Source organism: Oratosquilla oratoria, chromosome 1, assembly GCF_046742065.1.
Source record: "Oratosquilla oratoria isolate Oo_2021 chromosome 1, ASM4674206v1, whole genome shotgun sequence".
NCBI lineage: Eukaryota > Metazoa > Arthropoda > Malacostraca > Stomatopoda > Squillidae > Oratosquilla > Oratosquilla oratoria.
Window position 1 is genome coordinate 60,100,186 of NC_134777.1, and position 23,086 is coordinate 60,123,271.

At 51.6% G+C, this 23,086-nt stretch overlaps 1 protein-coding gene across 15 annotated transcripts in view; it reads right to left on the reverse strand.

Annotated features, from left to right (window-relative positions):
- LOC143031028 (fasciclin-2-like) overlaps positions 1-23,086 on the reverse strand; it is a 737,926-nt gene that overhangs the window by 77,435 nt on the left and 637,405 nt on the right. For 14 of the 15 annotated variants that reach the window (XM_076194669.1, XM_076195602.1, XM_076194738.1 and 11 more), the window contains one exon: positions 8,200-8,371. In XM_076194669.1, the coding sequence (XP_076050784.1) occupies positions 8,200-8,371 (172 nt within the window). Of the gene's footprint in view, positions 1-8,199; positions 8,372-20,172; positions 21,296-23,086 lie in introns of those variants that run through there. The other variant, XM_076195082.1, reaches the window with a different exon arrangement.

Sequence of the window (23,086 nt, forward strand, 5' to 3'; positions counted from 1 at the left end):
ACTGCCGTCAGGTTCCCTTGACCCCCCCCCCCCATCTCCCTAACCCGGACTTCTCCAACAGCAGCTCCAACCCAGAAGCGCCGTCAATTCTCGGGGACATGAAAGGAGTATGATAGAAAATTCTACGATCGCAAAATTTACGTTTAAATTGAGAGGAAGTCCATATTTAAAAATTCTCCCGTACAGGAGTCTGGAGCAAATTTCCCCAATAATTTTTCGGTAAAGAAAATTAAAATGGAATTTGTAGCTGCAGCATCGTTTTACTGAAGAAATTAGCAACACCTGCCACGAAGCGGATGTAAATAGACATCAGTAATGGCGCGGACTGTAAGATACAGGGGTATATTACTGGACTAGGTGACGTAGGGAGAGACTGACACCGTTTGGCTTATGCTCTTTATTCTGGTAGATACTTGTGCGTCGGCCTAAGGAGTGACGTGGTCTCTACGTGGGGGACCGACCGTGAAAGCCTAGCGACGCGCGTACAGAGGTCAGAATGACTGAATTGTCCGATCTGAATATCGGAATGTGACTGGCTAGCCTGCCCGCTCGGGGCAGGCGGTGTATATACCCAGGCCCGATCTGACGCGACCTAATTGGGGCGACCCAACCTAGCCTTCGAGTGCTGAGTCTGGTCAGACTGCCACACAACTATCATGTATCAATTTGCACCTACAAGCATACTTGTGGGGTACATGTACACCACACAGACGACTTCGCGTTTATATTTTAAAATTTCTTTAGTTCGAGCTGTTCCGCGCTTATTTATCCCTGCCTCCCCCAATCCCCGTGCGGAAGAGCCTTTCAGGGAGGCCGGGGACAAATGGAACAAGCCTACGAAGGGCACTCGAGAAAGACGGGCGAAGCGGGGGTGGGGAGAGGATGGGTGGATGCCGAGTATTAATCTAAGGTTCTTCGAAATGGTGTCGAGACACGGGTGACAATCTACGATTTTTCTACACATTTCATTTACAAGGAAAAGTAATTGGGCCTGGCGTTCTTGTACAAAGATGAAGTTTTATAACTTTTGATCAAAATCAATTACCAGTGACTACAAAACACACACACATCTTCAAGAGGCCATATATAAGTCTACCAAGACCACCACCACCTCTCCCCCTCTGTAGAGATGCCCACGAGAGTTCTACCACAAAATAAGACCGGGAATGGGAGGAAATTAAAGACGATAATAATAACATGTGGCTAAGGAATATGCGAGATGGAAAGAGAAAAAATAAATGGGAAGGGGAAGAATGATCAATGGAGAAAATGTTAGAAGAATGAAAGATGACAAGACTGGATGAAAATTATGTAATGCAGGCTGGCTGGAGGAGGGAAGGCAAAGAAGAGAGGAAGGGAGGGAGGAAAGGGGGAAGAAGGAAAGGGGGAAGGGAAGGAGGAAAGGAGGAAGGGAGGGAGGAAAGGAGGAAGGGAGGGAGGAAGGGAGGGAGGAAGGGAAGGAGGAAAGGAGGAAGGGAAGGAGGAAAGGAGGAAGGGAAGGAGGAAAGGAGGAAGGGGGGAAAGGAGGGAAGAAAAGAGGGAGGAAAGAGAGAGAGGGAGGAAGAGAGGGAGGAAAGGTGGGAGGGAGGAAAGGATGAAGAAAGGAAGAGAAATAAATGGGGGGAGGAGAGATGGAATGGGCGGGGTGGGGCCCCTCTTAGGGGTATCGAGCGGCATCACTGATAGTCCAATCGAGATGATATGGGAGCGAGGAGAGGTTTATACTGAATGGAGAGGGGGGGGGGGATTGGTATTCTGTCTCCCTCCCTGAGATGTGGGAGGGAAGTGAGGGGGGAGGGGAAGGCAAGGCAAGCGAAGGGAGGTCAACTAGGAGACGGAAGGGAAGGGAGGGTAAGGTGGAAGATCGAAAGGAATGCAGGCGAGAGGAAAGGGAAGGAGTGTGTAAGTGAAAGGGAAATGTAATGGGGATAGGGAATGGGAAGGGTGTGGGCAAAGATAAACGTGTGTGGGAGAGGAAAGGTGTGGGGGAGAGTTAAGGTGTGGGGGTGAGAGTTAAGGGGTATGGAAGAGGGAAGGGTGTGGGTGAGAGGGAAGGGTGTGGGTGAGAGGGAAGGGAGTGGGGGAGAGGGAAGGGCGTGGGGGAGAGGGAAGGGCGTGGGGGAGAGGGAAGGGCGAGGGGGAGAGGGAAGGGCGTGGGGGAGAGGGAAGGCCGTTGGGGAGAGGTAAGGGCGTGCTAGAGAGGGAAGGGCGTGGGGGAGAGGGAAGGGCGTGGGGGAGAGGGAAGGGCGTGGGGGAGAGGGAAGGGCGTGGGGGAGAGGGAAGGGCGTGGGGGAGAGGGAAGGGCGTGGGGGAGAGGGAAGGGCGTGGGGGAGAGGGAAGGGCGTGGGGGAGAGGGAAGGGCGTGGGGGAGAGGGAAGGGCGTGGGGGAGAGGGAAGGGCGTGGTGGAGAGGGAAGGGCGTGGTGGAGAGGGAAGGGCGTGGGGGAGAGGGAAGGGTGTGGGGAGAGGTAAGGGTGTAGGGAGTTTTAAGAAGGGAGGGGAAAAGGATTGAAGAGAATGATAAGGGGGAAAATACGGGGAAAGAAAGGGAAATAAATGGGTTCTGAGAAAGGATGAAAGGGAAGAAAGTTGGGAATGGCTTGGTGACGACAGCAAGATTGGAAATGATACGTCACATTGCAACCACCACCACTTCCTCCCTCACTCCATCTAAGATAACAATTCTGATCCATGCCTCCCATCAAGCAATTATATATTAAAGTGCCTCCTCTAGTTATCCAAGTTGTCAAAATACATGTACCTAGTTGTACAGCCATCTTCAAAATTATAGCATTCTTAAAGTCTTGCTGCACAAATACGTAGTACCTACAGAAGTAGCATTAACACAATGGCTCCGTTGCTATGTAGAACATAAATTGCACTCCTTCAAATTGTTGGACGATCCAACGGATCCACAACGTCCACGCCAGTTCGTACGCGCGCGCGCATCCATTAATGCAAACAGCAGACGCTCGTACGCACGCGCGCATGCGCAAGATGGCAGATCCGACGTACACATTTTGCTTTAGCGCGTGACCCAGGTTAGTAAATCTACCGAATACATACAAAGCGGAGACAAATAACGGCCACACTATCCAGCTGCAGCAAAACAACAGCAAGCTCTGCAACAGCTGAACAACAGGCGGCGGAAAAATGGCGGGAGGGTGCGACAGAGGCTGGAAGTAGAGAAGGGGTTTGAATGTTATATTGAATACGACAAATTATTAGATGAGCGGAGAAAAAAGAATGGGGATGGAGGGAGGGAATGGGCTGCGGAGAGGAAGGAAATAGCTGGGAGAGTGGGTAGAGGGAATGGAAGAGAGAGTAGGGTGTGATGAGAAGGGTGGAGAAAGGGAGAGAAATTGGCTGAAAGAGTCTTCAGGAGATAAAGGAGGAAGAGGTGGTTTCATGAGAAAAATGGTTGGGAGAGAGGGAGCGAGAGATGCAGGTAACGAGGTGTGGTTAGTGGTGAATGCCGACGATATGTCTTACCCGGCAAATCTGAACGCCGGCACGCCGGCCAGTCGTTACTGCCAAACAAAACGTTCCCAGCGACATGACGTCAGGATTGGAGGGTAGGGTCCTGCCCTCTCTACTCGCGAGTTCGTAGCGAAGGTACCATCATTGGGAATACTTTGGTGGAGGGTTACGGGAAGGGGAGAGGAGGATGAGGGGTCAAGAAATAAAAATAAAAGCGTACAATAATGAAAATAATAATGAAATCAGAGTAAGATAGAGGAAGCTCGGGCGGTGGCGAGTGCTTGGAAGGGTCAAAGGCACCGTGTGTCGAGGGGGGAGGGGAGGGGGACTCGGGGCGGGGAAGCGGAGAGCGGTGGGCAGGGCGTTATTCGCCGATCTTTGGCGTTCGTTACTTGCAGAAAACGTTCTTGTCATGGTAAGACTTTTTCAAGTGGCTAACCTCAAAACTATAATTGTTCGTAGCTTTTAAGGAAGCCAGTTTATTGATGAGCCACATTTTTAATTCAAACTTTCTACCGTTAACTAGCATGTCACGTAGGGTGTTTAAATGTGATCAATTAATAAAGGCAACAAAATATTCACCATCCAATTTCACACGTCATTCGAAGCAGCTATTCATCTAAAGTCGTTCTCTGTAGCAAGGCACTAGTAACTAGGCTATGAAATTTAACAACTAGTCTAGCGGAGAGTGCAAGTTAATGCAGTCCCGGTACATTCACTCATCCAGAGGGACTCCGAAGTCGACTACTACGCTAAAAAGACGTACACATCTACAAGTTAACATTGGCCATCATCATTCGCCGCCGCCGTCTTCCCACCAGCGTGGCCAGCAAGCACAACACGGAACTCCACACGTCTGCAGTACTATAAAAAACGGTCGTTTGACGTTTCTTTCACTCCTTGCTCATCACTACTGACGAAGTGTACTCGCATTCTACCCACGTGACATTCCTCGACTACCATTCCGACCACGTAACGTGGCGTGGCGTCACATGGCACATAGGCTGTTCTCTGTGTCCCCTGCGCGCCAAAGATTGCACACCGGTGCTTGAGAGTGATGGCCAAGGTTGACCACACAGGAAGGGCTAACAATCATGGCCAACCAATCATAACGGACAAAACCAAAATGCAACCAGAGAGAGAAAGAGAGCAACCAAGATTGAATTGAGTGGCAATCAGGGGTCGAGAGGAAGCCTATGATTGCTTGCTTGCAAGACAACATATGGGTAGGTAACTAAATGGTAAACAATAATGGCAATGAGAGTAAAAAATAGCAGTAATAATAATAATAATAATGATAATAATAATAACGAGAATAATAATAATCATAAGGGATGCAGGTCTGGCTAGAGGGTACATGTGCATTCCGTTTTCTAAAACCGCCTTATTCCCAGTTTCTACCATACAAGGTTGCCAACTTCGACTCATTCGAAGCTGACTACTGCCTCTGTCTTGGAATTCCTCAGGAGCCATCGACTTTGAAACGCTGGTCCGATTTCATGTGCAATGAGATTAGTGGTTAAAATATCTACATATAAACAATGTACAATAATCACTACTGCAGTTGGAGGAAAAGGGCAGTAGTAAGAATTTTATCACGTTTAACGCGCCAATATACAGTATGAACGATCAAACTTTTCGAAGTTAAAAACCTTTGCATGGGATGACTATCTATCCATACCCAACTAGGCTACGCCGTCACCATGTTCTAGTGCAGTTTTCTATGTACAGGTTCAAATACTTTGTACAGATCCATACCTACACATGATTCTCGAACGTGTCACTGAAAGGAGAGAGAGAGAGAGAGAGAGAGAGAGAGAGAGAGAGAGAGAGAGAGAGAGAGAGAGAGAGAGAGAGGAGAGAGAGAGAGAGAGAGAGAGAGAGAGAGAGAGAGAGAGAGAGAGAGAGAGAGAGAGAGAGAGAGAGAGAGAGAGAGAGAGAGAGAGAGAGAGAGAGAGAGAGAGAGAGAGAGAGAGAGAGGCCCGTCGCTTGTAGGGTGTGCGTCACTGACCTGCAGAGCTGTCTATCCTGGATCCAAACGCGCAACCTAGGTTGGGTTCACTTCAGGAAGGAAAGTGATGACGTCATGAAGCCCAGTGTGCCACAACAAATAAGGGTCCCAAGTTTACATAAAACACACACACACATACACACACACGCACGCACACACACACACACACACAGACACATACAAACATACAAGCACACGCACAAAGATTAGCTACTCAACTTGTTCCAGGAACATAGATAAAATCAACTAAGAAGGACTGAAAACACTGGAAGAGATGATTAACGAGTGACTTTATTGTATTCAAGATATTATAGATAATAATAAAAAAAAATTATGGTTTGGGGCTTGTTGTCAGGTCATGTTAGTCAAAGAAAGAAAATATATACAACTTTCCACTGATGTTTTAAATTCTGGACTAGCTCAGACGCTAATGTCGCTCAAACCAAATTCTTTAGACATTTCACAGCTTTGATCGTTGGAAATAACACACAGACAGAGAGACTAAGAAATGCACGGGACCGATGACCTTTGACTTTAATCGAATCAATCAACTGGTGCTGCACCTCAAGACGTCACAGTTCATATTCTTTCAGAAACGACCCAACCTCCTCTTGCCTCGATCTTACCCCATTCCTGGCAACTGCACCTTCCGGCGGATCAACGCGTCTTCACAGTCATCGCGGAAGGTACTAACCGCGTTCGGAGCATAAGGAGGGAGATGGTGAGTCGGGAGGGGGAGAAGGGAGATGGGAAGAGGGGACGAGGGGGTAAGTAGGGGGAGGGAGAGGGTAAGAGGGAGTTATGGGAGGATGTTGAGGGGTGAGAAGGTGGAAGAGTGAGAACGAGGGAAGTGAGAAGGGTGAAGGATGGAAACTGAGGAGGGGAAGGGAGGTAAGAGAGGAGGGGGGAGGTAAGAAAAGAGGGAAGAGGGAGGGGAAAATGAGAAAGTAAGGTAAGAGGATGAGGGGTCATTGCTATCTCCTCCCACTAGACCTGGACAACACGTTGATCCCATCGCCCAAGACATCGGGGGCGTACGGCAGGGCGGCCTTGTCAGTGACGCACCCCCCCAACCCCAAACCCCACCCAACCCTTCAGTGGCAGAGTAGTACGGTGCGAGGAGCCTTAGCTCTAGTAGGAGATACCGAGTTCGACTCCTATAGACCCGTGTTCCAAGACAGAGGGAGCAGTTCAGCCGAGCGCGTGGCTGCGCAGTTGTCTCATTCTCGGCAAACGCGCAGCCCCGCGCCACGCAAAGTGTCAACCCACACGAGCAGTGGCGAGTAGTTGTCAACCACACGAGCAGGTCAGTAGACAACCTCTTGCACAGCACCCAGCCTACCTGTCCTGTCTGCTCGAAGCCGCCATCACGAAAAGAGACACATGTCAGCCAACAGGTTGAGTCAGTTAGAACATTACATGGTGCAAATTTTGTTAAAATACACATTACCTACACAAATTAGACATATCGTACTGTTTGTAAAGGTTAGTAGTTAAGATAATTAATTATATTAATCATTCAAGCTTATCTTGCTGACATTCTACACTAAGTTTGTTTTTTGCAAATGACAAGGTTAATTTAAATAACGAGAAGCATCTAGAACAAATTAGTGAACAATGAATATATCGAGAAATATAGAGCAAATGAACAATAACGTGTATCTACTGGGCAAGAAGGGGGGGGCAAGATAGGGGTCGCCATCTTTAAATGGTGACGTGTGAGATTCAAAAGTAGAAAATGGGAGAAAGTTCCCGAGCCTTACTGTACTCGTCAACTTATTGCGCTAACAGTTTACAAATCTTACACGGTAGTCATTACTATCATACAATCTATCAGCATTAAACCATACAGAAATTATGAAGATAAAAAAAAAATATGAAGCTGGGATAAACTACAAGTGATAGTTACCAACCTCATGCCCGGAATATCTCGATATATTGAAATTCACTTTCTGGGTGAAGAATATTGCGATTGTGGTGGCCCTTGCGTGTGTGCATCAAAGAACACGTGCATGCCTACACGTGACATGTGCATATGAAATGTGTGTGCATTTTCGTGTGTGTGTGTGGGGGGGGGTGTAAGTGCGCGCTTCCACAATTGTCGTGGACCACGTGCTAGATTTGTGATCGACAGCTATTACCCTCCCATATGAGAGCTCAAACTCTTATGCAGACCGACCTGTGGGCAATGCTGTGACCTTGCAACCCACACTTTCCTCAAGTGGGAGAGTAACGGCTTGCAGCACTAGTGACTTTCAAACCTTGAACGACGCTCGATCTTGGACCTCCAGCATCAGGTCAAGCCGCACAATAACACACCAGCAAGCCCCGTGTGTGTGTGTGTGTGTGTGTGTGTGTGTGTGTGTGAGTGAGTGAGTGTGTGAGTGAGTGAGTGAGTGAGTGAGTGAGTGAGTGAGTGAGTGAGTGAGTGAGTGAGTGAGAGTGTGTGTGTGTGTGTGTGTGTGTGTGTGTGTGTGTGTGTGTGTGTGTGTGTGTGAGTGAGTGAGTGAGTGAGTGAGTGAGTGAGTGAGTGAGTGAGTGAGTGAGTGTGTGAGTGAGTGAGTGTGTGAGTGTGTGTGTGTGTGTGTGTGTGTGTGTGTGTGTGTGTGTGTGTGTGTGTGTGTGTGTGTGTGTGTGTGTGTACTTGCAGTGTAAAACCCAACAATATGACTTGGATGGGTGTTCCTCCCATCCCCGGGGGCGACTTACGTGGTGTCTTCATCGTCGGCCTTAATCTCGCCACGGGGTCCGATCCACTTGAGCTCCTCGATCTGGTCCAGGTCGGTGACGTTGGGCTTGCACGCCACGTAGATCGTGTCACCCATCGGCTTTAGGATGTTTGTGGGCATCAGCTGCAGGCTGGGTTCCTGCGCCACCGTCACTGTGGGGGGAGAGAACGCAAGGTCAGTCGATATAAGGATGTGGCTCCTATCTTGCACATCACATCACATCACACACACATTAAATACTGAAATATAAAGGTCACATCCTGAAAATTCTGGATGCGACCCCACACAACAAAGTTGGTCCTTCATCCACTCCTAGGCGAGGACCACCATCTGGCGGAGGAGTGACAATACTGGAGTACACCCATAGGTGTAAAATCCTTCCCTTCCTCCTGGTTTATGGGGAGGTTTCCATCTACCTAACAGAAAAACAAAGCAGCTGTATAAACTGTCCCAACTTAAAAAATTGCTGTGTAGGACAGTAGCAAGATCATCTATCTTTGTCCTACTTTCAGGGCCACCCCCACCCCCTCCATCGAGGCCGACACCGACCCCTGCAACGCCGGGAGCAAGGGCGCCACGGCTAAGACGAGAGACGAGACACGAGAGGTGGGCGATGGATAACTGGGGATGAGACGAGGGATGGGGACGATGGCGAAACGAGACAAGAACATCGGGATATAACATACAGAGTGAAGTTCGGTGATGTTCTCCAACAAGTCATCGTGGTGGGATGGGGCTGGGCTTGAAGGACTGAATTTAGGAATGGATGGTTACATGACCCTCCCCTCCTCAGGGGGGAGGGGGAGGGGGAGGAGAAAGAATACTAATCTTGTAATTTCCAACTAGTGACATCGATGAGCCCGACAACAGATCACGTACAAAATACTTGAGAAAATGCATCGCCCAAGCCGACCTTGCTACATCACATGCGTGCAAGGCCACAAGCAGACAGGAAAGCAGGTATGTGGACAAGCAGGTAGTGCTGCAGGCAGGGCAGTGAACCACAAGCAAGGTCACACACAGTGGCACCTCCGAAGAAGCACTTACGCGCCATCCATATCACAGCAGGAATCAGGAAAACCATGGCATCACAACGCAACCTCTCCTTTCCTCTTTTCTTTACCTCCCCCCTTTCCTTCCTTCTTTTCAGGTGAGGGAGAACATCCCATCCCACCCCCGTCTTTTGCCCCTGCCTCCCCTCCCTACTCCGATCTTCCTCGTCACCTCGAGCTTGGACTTCGCAGTTCTTCCTGTGTTGGATGTGTAGGATGTGTGTGGGGGGGGGGAGGAGAGGGGGATCACCGCCCTCCTATTACATGAGCCACACTATGTAATCTATGTCAGGGAGCTGTGTGGAGGCGATCTTTTTTCGGTCATTCATTAACATTAGTCCTATGTAGACCACTGGAGTTGTTCGTGTTTGTTTTTACTCTCGAAACCAACGCCTCTCTCCTTGGGAACACTATCGAGGTCGAGCCAGAGGTAGCAAGAGGGATTTAAAGAAGACTGCAGAAAGAGTAAACAGTACAAGTTCAATGCGATCACTTCTTCCGAGAGGGCACAAGTATCTAACCATGAAAATGCTTCATCACCTGATCCGATGGTTACTAAAGTCCCAAAGTAACTGGTTCATAAAACCTCTTAAAATTTTGTATCACATTCGGGATCTTGCATTTGGACGAACGAAAAAAAAAAAAAAATTATATATATATATATATATATATATATATATATATATATATATATATATATATATATATATATCTCACACACTAGTATATAACAAATACATACAATATGTAATCAATAAATCAAATCAAAATAAACGAGACAAACAAACGAGGTACTCAGAAGTGAAGCGAACTGTATGGTGTACACACAACAGGAGAAAAGGTGAGATAGGTACAAGTGATGTAGACAGATTGAGGAACCCAAGGGCGACAGACGAGGCGGCGGCGGCGGAGACGAGTGGACGGAAAAGGAAAGAGGCAGAAGGGAACGGGAAGAAGAAAGGAAAAGGAAAGGAAGGCAAAGTGAAGGGAAAGGAGAAAATGGTACAAGGAGATGCGGTTAAGGGAAGGACGACTAAAAGTTTGGCTTCGGGCGAGGCAGATTGAGGGTGAAAGCCAATAAATAACGGGGCTTGGCAAAGGGAAGCAGTGACTCGGGTGGAGAGGGGTAGGAAGGAGAGGGGGGGGAGAGTGGGATGAAGAAGGGAGGGAGGAAAAGAGGTAGGAAACAGAGAACGAGAAAAATTAAGTACAACACGAGTCTGAAAAAGGGAAAGGGAAGGTGAGGAACCTGTGGCGGAAGCTGCGAGTCGAAAGAAAGCTAAAAGAGGTGTGGAGGCGAGGGCCGTGGAGGAGAGTTGTGGAAGACGAAGACGCAGAAGAAAAGGAAGAGGGAGGTAGGGAGGGCGGGAGATATGCGTACTTAGGGGGTCAAAAAGGGGCGGGGAGGGGGAGGTGGTGAAGGGGGAGTGTCCAGGACAGGAACTGCGTAAGCAGGAGCACAGAGTCGCAGGAGCAGTCGTCGTCGAAGTGGAAGAGACGAGAAGTACGAGTGGATGTGTCACAAGATGCGACGAAAGAGTAGGAGGATCAACGGAATGAAAGAACGAGAGGTGAAGGAACAGCGACTGGAGGAAATATTAACGAAAAGACTGACCGCGCGTGCGTGCGTGCGTGCGTGTGTGTGTGTGTGTGTGTGTGTGTGTGTGTGTGTGTGTGTGTGTGTGTGTGTGTGTGAGAGAGAGAGAGACTAAGACTACAATACAAGTGAAGAGACGAGGGATTAGGGTGGGGATTACACATTTATATTTTGACGTTTGGGGAAGTGGGGGAGAAGGGGCAGGTGGAGGACGAGGCGGAGGAGGAGTTGTGTTGTACCGGAACTGCTGAAGGGTCAACTTTCTAAGGTCGATAACGAGGACCTGCTAGATGGCTGGCTGCCTCGAGATGACGATGACGGGGTGGCGACACCGGCAGCAGGAGCACAGCGACAATAGCAGAGACGACAACGAGAACAAGGGTGACGATGAGGAGGAAGAAGATAATATTGATAAAGAGGAGAGCAAGAGGGGAATGGATGGTGTCGAGGATAGGTGGAACTTTTGAGGATGCTCCTGGTGAAGCTTTGATTGGCTGTAGGGGAAGGACAGAGGAAGGGAGAGAGAACACCTCTGGTTGGGGACGGGGGTGGGAGGACGGCAATGGAGAGGAGCTATTGAAGAGCGAGCGAGTTTATATCGATCCTGGTCACCAGGGAGGGAGAGAGGAAGAAGAACCAATACATGTTCTTCGGGTTGACCAAGATGAGAAAGAAGAGACTGGTGGTGGTGGTGGTGGACGGGGCAACAGCAGCTGCAGATGTAATACAATGTAGCGGCGGCAGCAGCAGGATGATGACCAGAAGTGGACTAGGCGAGAGCACAAGGAGAGTTTACAAAGTGGAAGAGTGGTACGAGAGAGAAGGTGGCAATGGTAAGGAGAGCGAGAAAGGTGGGAGCGAAAGAGGAAAAAAATATGTTCTGGGAAGTGAAAAGGGGACGAGAAGAGCACTAGGAGATCTGGCAAAGGTACAAGGACGAACAGAGGATGAAGTTAAAACAAAGGTGGGTTTATAGTGAACTTAAAACAAAGAGATAATGGTGGTGGTCCCTTATTGGCAGAGGGTCAACGTAAGTCGATAATGGTGGTAGGTGGGGGGGGGGGTGCAGGGAGGAAACACCGAGGGAGAGTAAAGTAGACACCCCCGGGGACTGGGTGGGGGGAAATAAGGTGAGGGTGGAAGGGGAAGGGTATCAGCGACCTACAGAACGAGTGGTCTACCGCTGTGTAGATTATTTTTAACAAATTCCTCGGCATTTTCCGATGTCCAATCATGGTAGCTCATAGCTACAGCCTATGTTAGAGAACCAAGTTATCACGGATGAATGAATTTAAGTTTTGTTTACGTTCGTTTCTTGTTCACTGGTTGGTGCCTGTGAAAAGGACTGGCGCCACTTTGATGCCACTGAACGAGAGCCAAGTCGAGTAAACCTATCCGAACGACACGTGCGTCCTCAACAGTACACCCACGACGAAGACGAATTAAGCAGCGAGGGCAACGGAAAATGCAAGTTGGAGGAAACTGGGGGGGGGGGGGGAGATGAGGGAAGAAGAGGAGAGATGAAGACAAGGGGGAAGGGTAGGGAAGAGGAAGAGTGGGAAGGGGAGGGATGAAGAGGGGCAGGGGAGAGGGGAGGGATGAAGAGGAGGGGAGATAGGAGGGGAGAGAGGAGGGAGAAGGGGAGGGACGAAGAGGAGGGAGAAGGGGAGGGACGAAGAGGAGGGAGAAGGGGAGGGAGAAGGGGAGGGACAAAGAGGAGGGAGAAGGGGAGGGAGAAGGGGAGGGACGAAGAGGAGGGAGAAGGGGAGGGACGAAGAGGAGGGAGAAGGGGAGGGAGAAGGGGAGGGACAAAGAGGAGGGACAAAGTGGAGGGACAAAGAGGAGGGACAAAGAGGAGGGACAAAGAGGAGGGATGAAGAGAAGTGGAGGGATGAAGAGAAGGGGAGATGGGATGTATGAAGAGAAGGGGAGATGGGAGGTATGAAGAGAAGGGGAGATGGAGGGGAGGGATGGAGGGGAAGAGATGGAGGGAAGGGATGGAGGGGGAGAGATGGAGGGGAGGGATGGAGGGGAGAGATGGAGGGGAGGGATGGAGATGAGGAGAGATGAGGAATGGAGAGAAGGGGAGATGGGAGGTATGAAGAGAAGGGGAGATGGGAGGTATGAAGAGAAGGGGAGATGGGAGGTATGAAGAGAAGGGGAGATGGGAGGTATGAAGAGAAGGGGAGATGGGAGGTATGAAGAGGAGAAAGGAGAGGGATGAAAGAAGAGAAGAGGAAACGGGAGGGAAGAAGAAATGAAAGTTGAGCGACAAGAGGTGATACGAGGCAAGACAAGTTGGATAGGGGGGAGAAAAAGGGAAAAGAGGTTGAGAGAGAGGGAGCGAGGGAGAGAAAGGGGGAGAGAATGGGGGAGAGGGGGAAGAAAGGGGGAGAGTGAAGGGATGAAGGGAGAAAGATGTCGAGAGAGGGAGAGACGGGGGAGGGGGAAAGGGGGAGGGGGAAGGGGGAAAAGGGGAAGAGGGGGAAGAAGGGGAAGAAGGGGAAGAAGGGGAAGAGGGGGAAGAAGGGGAAGAGGGGGAAGAAGGGGGAAAGGGGGAAGAATGGGGGAGAGAATGGGGGAGAGGGGGAAGAAAGGGGGAGAGGGGAAAGAGAGGGGGAGAGGGGAAAGAAAGGGTGAGAGAAGGGAAGAAGAGAGAAAGCGAAACTGATAAACCTGAAGGGAAGCAGGAGAAAATTATGCAGTTCGCGTGCGTCGCCAATTAAGCCCAAAATCAGTTTGGGAAGAAGATTTTGGCGACGTGCGACCGCGCGTGTGAAGGAGGCAAGGTCGAGGAGGCAGCATTAGAGGAAGAGGAATTGCCAGGACACAAGCCAGGAAGGGACAGGTAGTGTCAGTATAGAAAGAAGGAAAGAGAGAGATCATGATTGTGGGGGCGAAGTCAAAGAATTAACAAGTGGCACTTGGCGAGGCTTCAAGTTTTTTCGTCGTCGCCAACAAGACCTTGAGGGACAATATCGCGGAGAGGTGGAGTCAAGATGTAGTGGAGGCGATGAACCTACGTCAGGAAGCGCTGAGTAGCTGCAGCCGAAGCAGTCACCTTTGCCCTATGTACTATAGGCGCTTTATGGACTGTTGGGGCAGGTAAGAATCACTGCTGGTAATCAGAGAGTAGTACGGGATTCGAACCCACAACTAAGCGAATGCGAGGTCAGCACGCTTCCGATTACGCCACCAGTGCCATCAGGTGGAAAAAAAGGGGGACAAACTGGGAGGATTATTATACAGGAGGGCAGGTGAGAGGTAGTATTAGTATTTATAGTAGTAGCAGCAGCAGCAGCATCAAAGTTCTGCACAGGTCATGAAAAGGAGGAAAACTGCTGACGAAGAACACCTGTTTGGAGGAAGGTAAACGTGGCGGGACGAGGTTCCATGCAGTCTACGGACAAAGAAAATACAAGACTATCTGACCTCGGGGGAACCGAAGCAGAGGGCAACAGGAGACCGAGAACGTGGAGAACGGGAACATATTTAGATTTTCTTTTTTAATGTTTACTGAAAAGATTTGTCCACGGCAGGGACTGTCGATCAGGAGTACGAGATGGAGGAGTTAGTCCCCTCCCTCCGAGGTAGATCGTTTTATTTTTTTCAGAATACAAGACTGAAGGGTGAAAACTGAAAACGGGTGAGAAGGGTATTAAGGTAGGTAGGTAGGTAGGTAGGTAGGTAGGTAGGTGTGTGTGTGTGTGTGTGTGTGTGTGTGTGTGTGTGTGTGTGTGTGTGTGTGCGTGTGTGCGCGCGCGTCAATTGTGCTGAGTATCAGATGAAGCGTGACAGGGTCGGGACAAAAGCGGGTGAAGGGGGGAGGGGGAGAAGCTCTGGAAGTTGGGGCGAAAGAAGCGTGTGGAAACCCTCAGGGTTGGCATGGAACGGATGGGAGTCAAGGTGACGAAGGAAGATCCGGGAAAGCACACACACAGGCAGAGACACACCCACACAGGCAGAGACAAAGACACACCCACACAGGCAGAGACAAAGACACACCCACACAGGCAGAGACAAAGACACACCCACACACACACACACACACACACGAGAGAGAGAGCGAGAGAGAGAGAGAGAGAGAGAGAGAGAGAGAGAGAGAGAGAGAGAGAGAGAGAGAGAGAGAGAGAGAGAGAGAGAGAGGGGGTCTTAACATTTCGTTAGTAATACTGTTTTTATCCTTCAATACAAGTGGAAGAGGTTGAATCAGTGAGGATAATGAAGCTACAAGAGAGTAATATGGGATTGAAGCTAAAGCGTGGTAGATGCTGGTTCACTGGGATGTCAAACCCCTAAAATACTGACTGCACAAAAACTTAGGATAGAGAGAGACCGACACAGAGGACACACACAGCAAAGGCCTGACCCAACAAACCCAGACCTCAACAACAACAACAACAACTAAGCTTCCCTCCTGCGAATGAAGACGTGTCAACAGCTTTACCAGAACTGGGCGACGATTTCGGCCGACGCTGTCATGGTCGCCGCCACAACTACATTCGACTGTCAAGTATGCCTCTTCACCTTTGTCGTGCCGACCTTGCAAGTTGGACGGCCAAAGCACGGATGGAAATTGACCCAGTACGGACGCGCATCGTATGAAGACTACTACTAAAAGGTATAAAATGAGGTAGTTTCTCTGCCATCAAATGACACGAAAATGGATATATCCGTTTAAAGAGGAAAGGGAGAATGGGAAAGGGAGAGAGGAAAGAGCGAGGGGGGAAGGGGAAAGGGAGAGGAAAAGGTACAGGGGGAAAGGAGAGGGGAAAGGGGGAAGGGAGAGGGGAAAAGTAAAGGGGGAAGGGGGAAGGGAGAGGGGAAAGGGAGGTGAGAGGGTGAGGGGAGAAGGTGAGAGGGTGAGGGGAGAAGTGGGAGAGGGGAGGGGAGAAGTGGGAGAGGGGAGGGGAGAAGTGGGAGAGGGGAGGGGAGAAGTGGGAGAGGGGAGGGGAGAAGTGGGAGAGGGGAGGGGAGAAGTGGGAGAGGGAAGGGGAGAAGGGGGAAAGGAGGTGGGAAGGGAGGAACGGGAGGAATGAGGGCGGGGGAAGGGGAGGGAGGGATGGGGGAGGTGGGAAAGGGAGTGGAACGATCAAGCTTCTAGTTTCTTCCCTTTACCCCGACCCAAAAAACAAGAGGAAACGTGGAGTGCCACACAGTAGGATCTGGGACCGACGAAATGGGGTATACTAGTATGACCCTCCAGACCCGACCCGACCCGACACAACCACTCCCCTCCCCCGGCAGACAACCCCGGGGGCAACTCGAACACGCATGCTTTAGACAAAGTCTGATGGTGAAGGGAGGAGAAATTACAAAGTGGAGGAGCAAGAACTTGGTGTACAATTGGATTTTGTCAACAATAACCAGCGTTTCTATCCTTGGGGCTAAATGTCACACCGAAATCGAGGAGTCTAAAGTATTAAATTACAAGGAAGCGTAGCGGAACGGAAGGGATGGCAATAGATAAAAAGAGGCAATTTCTTTTTTTAGAATGGAGACTAGTCTCCCATCGTAAAAAATAAAGTCGGGTAGACTGGGTGGAGGAAAGCTGCGATAAAACGGACGTCTCAGGCGAAAGACACACGAAGAAAGGAAGAGACAAGCAAGAGCCAGGATAGCTGAACATTAGTGCAAGAGGAGGTGGAGATGCTCACCCAAGGGAGCAACTGCTACACAGTGGGGTAGAGAGAGAGAGTGAGGAGAGGGAGGGAGAGTGAGGAGAGGGAGGGAGAGTGAGGAGAGTGAGGAGAGGGAGGGAGAGTGAGGAGAGTGAGGAGAGGGAGGGAGAGTGAAGAGAGAGGGAGAGTGAAGAGAGGAACGGAGAGTGAAGAGAGGAACGGAGAGTGAAGAGAGGAACGGAGAGTGAAGAGAGGAACGGAGAGTGAAGAGAGGAACGGAGAGTGAAGAGAGGAACGGAGAGTGAAGAGAGGAACGGAGAGTGAAGAGAGGAACGGAGAGTGAAGAGAGGAACGGAGAGTGAAGAGAGGAACGGAGAGTGAAGAGAGGAACGGAGAGTGAGGAGAGGAGAGGAGAGTGAGGAGAGGAAAGGAGAGTGAGGAGAGGAAAGGAGAGTGAGGAGAGGAACGGAGAGTGAAGAGAGGAACGGAGAGTGAAGAGAGGAACGGAGAGTGAAGAGAGGAACGGAGAGTGAAGAGAGGAACGGAGAGTGAGGAGAGGAAAGGAGAGTGAGGAGAGGAAAGGAGAGTGAGGAGAGGGAGGGAGAGTGAGGAGAGGGAGGGAGAGTGAGGAGAGGGAGGGAGAGTGAGGAGAGGGAGGGAGAGTGAGGAGAGGGAGGGAGAGTGAGGAGAGGGAGGGAGAGTGAGGAGAGGGAGGGAGAGTGAGGAGAGGGAGGGAGAGGGATGGAGAGTGAGGAGAGGAGGGAGGGAAGGGAGGAGAGGGGGAGAGAGGAGGGATGAGAGAGGGAGGTGAGAGAGGGACAGAAAGACAGAGGGACAGGGGAGGGAGGGAGGGAAGAGAGAGAGGAGAGGAACAGGGGAGGGAAGAGAGAGAGAGAGGAACAGGGGAGGAGGAGAGAGAGAGAGGGACAGGGGAGGAGGAGAGAGAGGGACAGGGGAGGGAGGAGAGAGAGAGAGAGGGACAGGGGAGGGAGGAGAGAGAGAGAGGGACAGGGGAGGGAGGAGAGAGAGAGAGGGACAGGGGAGGGAGGAGAGAGAGAGAGAGGGACAGGGGAGGGAGGAGAGAGAGAGAGGGACAGGGGAGGGAAGAGAGAGGGACAGGGGAGGGAAGAGAGAGAGGGACAGGGGTGGGAGGAGAGAGAGGGACAGGGGAGGGAGGAGAGAGAGAGGGGGACATGGGAGGGAGGAGAGAGGGGGACATGGGAGGGAGGAGAGAGAGGGACAGGGGAGGGAGGAGAGAGAGAGAGGGACAGGGGAGGGAGGAGAGAGAGAGAGGGACAGGGGAGGGAGGAGAGAGAGAGAGGGACAGGGGAGGGAGGAGAGAGAGAGAGGGACAGGGGAGGGAGGAGAGAGAGAGAGGGACAGGGGAGGGAGGAGAGAGAGAGAGGGACAGGGGAGGGAGGAGAGAGAGAGAGGGACAGGGGAGGGAGGAGAGAGAGAGAAAGAGAGATGGGACAGGGGAGGGAGAGAGAGAAAGAGAGATGGGACAGGGGAGGGAGAGAGAGAGAGAGAAAGAGAGATGGGACAGGGGAGGGAGAGAGAGAAAGAGAGATGGGACAGGGGAGGGAGGAGAGAGAGAGGGGGACAAGGGAGGGAGGAGAGAGAGGGACAGGGGTGGGAGGAGAGAGAGAGGGACAGGGGAGGGAGGAGAGAGAGAGAGGGACAGGGGAGGGAGGAGAGAGAGGGACAGGGGAGGGAGGAGAGAGAGAGAGGGACAGGGGAGGGAGGAGAGAGAGAGAGGGACAGGGGAGGGAGGAGAGAGAGGGACAGGGGAGGGAGGAGAGGGGGGAGGGAGGAGAGAGAGGGGGGAGGGAGGAGAGAGAGGGGAGGGAGGAGAGAGAGGGGAGGGAGGAGAGAGAGGGGGGAGGGAGGAGAGAGAGGGGAGGGAGGAGAGAGAGGGGAGGGAGGAGAGAGGGGGGAGGGAGGAGAGAGGGGGGAGGGAGGAGAGAGTGGAAGAGGGGGAGGGAGGAGAGAGTGGAAGAGGGGGAGGGAGGAGAGAGTGGAAGAGGGGGAGGGAGGAGAGAGTGGAAGAGGGGGAGGGAGGAGAGAGTGGAAGAGGGGGAGGGAGGAGAGAGTGGTAGAGGGGGAGGGAGGAGAGAGGGGGGAGGGAGAGAGAGGGGGGAGGGAGAGAGAGGGGGGAGGGAGAGAGAGGGGGAGGGAGAGGGGGGAGGGAGGAGAGAGAGGGGGGAGGGAGGAGAGAGAGGGGGGAGGGAGGAGAGGAGAGGGAAGGGAAGGGAAGGAGAAGAGGGAAGGAGAGTGAGGGGAGGGAAGGAGAGCGAGGGGAGGGAAGGAGAGCGAGGGGAGGGAAGGAGAGTGAGGGGAGGGAAGGAGAGTGAGGAGAGGGAAGGAGAGTGAGGAGAGTGAGGGGAGGGAAGGAGAGTGAGGGGAGGGAAGGAGAGTGAGGGGAGGGAAGGAGAGTGAGGGGAGGGAAGGAGAGTGAGGGGAGGGAAGGAGAGTGAGGGGAGGGAAGGAGAGGGAAGGAGAGTAAAGGGAGGGAGGAGAGGGAAGGAGAGTAAAGGGAGGGAGGAGAGGGAAGGAGAGTAAAGGGAGGGAGGAGAGGGAAGGAGAGTAAAGGGGAGGGAGGAGAGGGAAGGAGAGTAAGGGGAGGGAGGAGAGGGAAGGAGAGTAAAGGGAGGGAGGAGAGGGAAGGAGAGTAAAGGGAGGGAGGAGAGGGAAGGAGAGTAAAGGGAGGGAGGAGAGGGAAGGAGAATAAAGGGAGGGAGGAGATGGAAGGAGAGTGAGGGGAGGGAGGAGAGGGAAGGAGAGAGAGGGGAGGGAGGAGAGGGAAGGAGAGAGAGGGGAGGAAGGGAGGGAAGGAGAGAGAGGGGAGGAAGGGAGGGAAGGAGAGAGAGGGGAGGAAGGGAGGGAAGGAGAGAGAGGGGAGGAAGGGAGGGAAGGAGAGAGAGGGGAGGGAGAAGAGAAGGAGAGGGAGGAGAGGGAGGAGAGGGAGAAGAGAGAAGGAGAGGGAGGAGAGGGAGGGGAAAAGAGGGGAAAGGGGGAGGAAGGAAAGGAGAGGGATAGAGGAGAGGGGGGATAGGAAGGGGTGGAGAGTGAGACAGGGAGAGGGGAAGAGGGAGAGGGGGAGGGAAAACGGGAGTGGGAAAGGGGTGGAGAGGGGGACGAAGGGGGAGAGAGGGGGAGAGGAAGATTGAGGGGGAGAGGAAGATTGAGAGGGGAAGGGTGATAGCGGGGACATGGAGAAGGAGATGAGGGGGGGAGGAAAGAGAAGAAGGGGAAAGGGAGGGAAGAAGGAAGGGAAGAAGAAAGAAGGGGACTGGAGGGAAGAGCGAAGGTTCTAGGTTTCAGAGGCAACAATGGACTGGGGATCCATGTCCAGTGGGTGTAGGTGGAGTGGGGGAGGGGGAAGGAGTGAAGGGGAAGGGGAGAGAGGGGAGAAGTTGACCATAAATGCGGAGACCCACTCCTACCTGTGTAGGAGAGTGCCCCAGTCGAGGGATCATCCGTTTTACCGAATTTACATTCCACTTCCGCGACCCTCATGGACCTCCTGTGGTAAAGGAAGTGAAAGAGATAGATTGATTGATTGATAGAATCTCCAATTCAACACCAGGACTACTGAAAATGTCACCTCGACCGTTCGCATTAAAAGTTACATTAACTCGAATAAATCCGGGGAAGGAGCCCATCGCCTTCCTAACACTTACTCGCCATCAGCCTCACGATATCAACGAGATAGGCCATGGTGGGTGGTGGGTGGTGGTGGGTGGTGGTGGTGGTGAAGGCTCTCTTCTCGCAAGAGACAGACAAACGGACGGACGGACGAGTGCACCACTTGCAAGAGCTCCCCCTACCACTCGACTCCTGTTCCCGGGGCGCCAGCGCAAGACAACACGAGTATTCCTCCAACACCGACAGGAGAGGATGGGGGAAGGGGTGGAGGGGGAAGAATAGGGAAGAGGCGCTAGGTTTGCCTTCACATTTCACCCCCCAAACGTGGGACCGCTGCTCCAACACAAAAAAGGTCTTCCTCCTTGGCCACGTGGGAGAAGGCAAGAGGCAGGAATTTGAGGAGGAATAGGAGGTAAAGTAGGGGCACCACGGGGTTGAGGAACACCTGGGAGAACGAGAAACACCTGGATTAATAGATCAGGGCACGGGTAGGGGATAAGGTGGGTGGGTGGTTGGGTCGGGTAGTAGGTGGATTGGAGTACCTGCGTAGGGTATTTTATTACATTCAATCTCTTCCACTGCCCAAATTAATTCACAGCATCACTTTAATCGCATGAAATATGTTCTTCGAACGTCTTACAAAGACTAACAATAACGATTTATTTTCATTCCAAGGTCCAACACATCCTCCAATCACCCCCTCGCCACGGTCGGATCATGTTCAATTTATCATACACTTTTTCACACACGAAAGCAGACCCGGAGATCGCTCGAAGTGACGGCGTTGAGAGTAGTCGAGAAAATCTATATCGGTTCGATAATTTCGAGTGTTGGACACCAAGGATATCCTGACCCAGCAGGTCTTCCCCTTCACTGCCGCCCTCTCAGACTGTTCTCGTCCGCCGACTTCGAAGGCGGCGACGGCGGTGGGGGCCCCTGCAGACGAGACGCGGGCACAACACTGAGGATGCCAATCATTGCGCCATATACGACCTTTTCCATCACTGAAACACTCGGGGGAACGAACCCTCTTACACAGAGATCTTAATTAAAATCGAACACAAGAGTAAGAGTGGTCAAACTCCAAGGACTTTCTGGTAAATCTTCTGGTCCCTTAAGTCCTGAACGGAGCAAAGCAAAGGCCAAGATCCGGAGCCCCTGAACGAACTACTCTTAACGGGAAGGGACTTGGGCACCGTCTCCTCCAGACGGGCTCTCCAGGTACGTCCTTCAGGAACACTGACACCGCAATGACGAAAGAAAAGGCGCGAGATGAGGCACCACTGCCACGACCAATGAGGCCGCAGCCTGGTCACAAGGACGCACCTGATTGGACAGAGCGCGCAAACCACTTCACCCGGCCGGCCAATAGGAAACAGAGTCGACTTGTCCCGAGAGAAAGGCCAATGGGCAAGTCGACACTTGCATCTGCAAAATAAGACACATGGACTGAAAGCCTCTGGGTAGAATAGCAATACAAGATGCAAAGCATTCGAGAGAAAAGGATGGATGTTAATGTTCATGATCATTACCTGCTGCTTCCCATCCCCACCACTTTCACACGGAGATGCTGATCCTCGCCAACATCTTTAATTTCTTCACTCAAATACAGTCTCATATATATGGATATTCTACAGTCTCATATATATGGATATTCTAACGTCTTTAGTCTCCCTCCACATGTCCAATATTTTTGAAACTGGGGACCATGAAAAAAGGCAAATATACTGGGGACAATAACCCCAGTAATTCCAAAAAGGAAAAAATGTATGGAGACAAGGCATCCAAGCATACATAAAGACACGCAAACACACACACACACACACACACACACACACACACACACACACACACAAAGAGAGGGAGGATGTGCTGTAGAGGGAAGAGGAAGAGGGAGGGACGGAGATAGGACGAACGGAAAGTGGTAGGAATGAGGAAGAAGGAGAGAAGAGAGGAGGGGGTGGGGGAAAGAAAAGGGAAAGGGAACCCTGGGGAAAGGGGAGGAGGAGGAGGAGGAGGAGGAGGAGGAGGAGGACACCAGAGGAGAACAACAAAAGACGAGGACGTGGCCAACGAGAGAGAAGGTTGGGACAAGGTGAAAGACACACGAGGAAGCAGAGCAGGACGACCTGGTGAGGGGGGTCGGGGGTACGGAGAGGGAAGCAACAGAGGACAACGAAGACAAAGAGACGACTTGGGAGAGGGAACAAACAAAGCGAAACTGACGACCCGACCAAAGAGGCGGATACAATCGAAGCGATTCACCAGTGCAAGAACTAGTGCCGATACTGCTGTCTGGTTCCTGGTAGCGACAATACCAATATCAAGAGGAGACACCACCACCACCACAACCACCAACACTACCACCACCACCACGGACCCTTTCTTTTTCAACTTCCCTTCTATCATTCGCCCACATATTTAATTCTCCATATCCTTAATTCTCCAACTCCCAACATACCACTCCACGACTCCTTCCACTGCCTTGTACTCTATCATCCAGAAGTACCGGGGCTAACGCAGAGTACGAGTTGGGCAGGTTAACTTGGGTTACTTAAAAATACCAGCGGCAATTAGACGAAAGTACTTTTAATCTCGAGTTTCTCGTCAGCATTAATTCTACATGAAAAAAATATTACACCACGAATTTGGCTCATGGTTACTCAACTCGTCAGAGAGGGAGGGGGGGGAGAGTGGGGAAGGGGAGAGGTAAAGAGGGTTAAGAGGAGAAAAGGGAGGAGAGGGGAAGAGGGAAAGGGGAAGAGGAAGAGGGGGAGATGAAAGGGGAGAAGGGAAGAGGATAGAGGGAGAGGCTAGAGGATAGAGGGAGAGGATAGAGGGAGAGGCTAGAGGCTAGAGGGGAGACGGAAGAGGAGGGGGGAGACGGAAGAGGAGGGGGGAGACGGAAGAGGAGGGGGGAGACGGAAGAGGAGGGGGAGACGGAAGAGG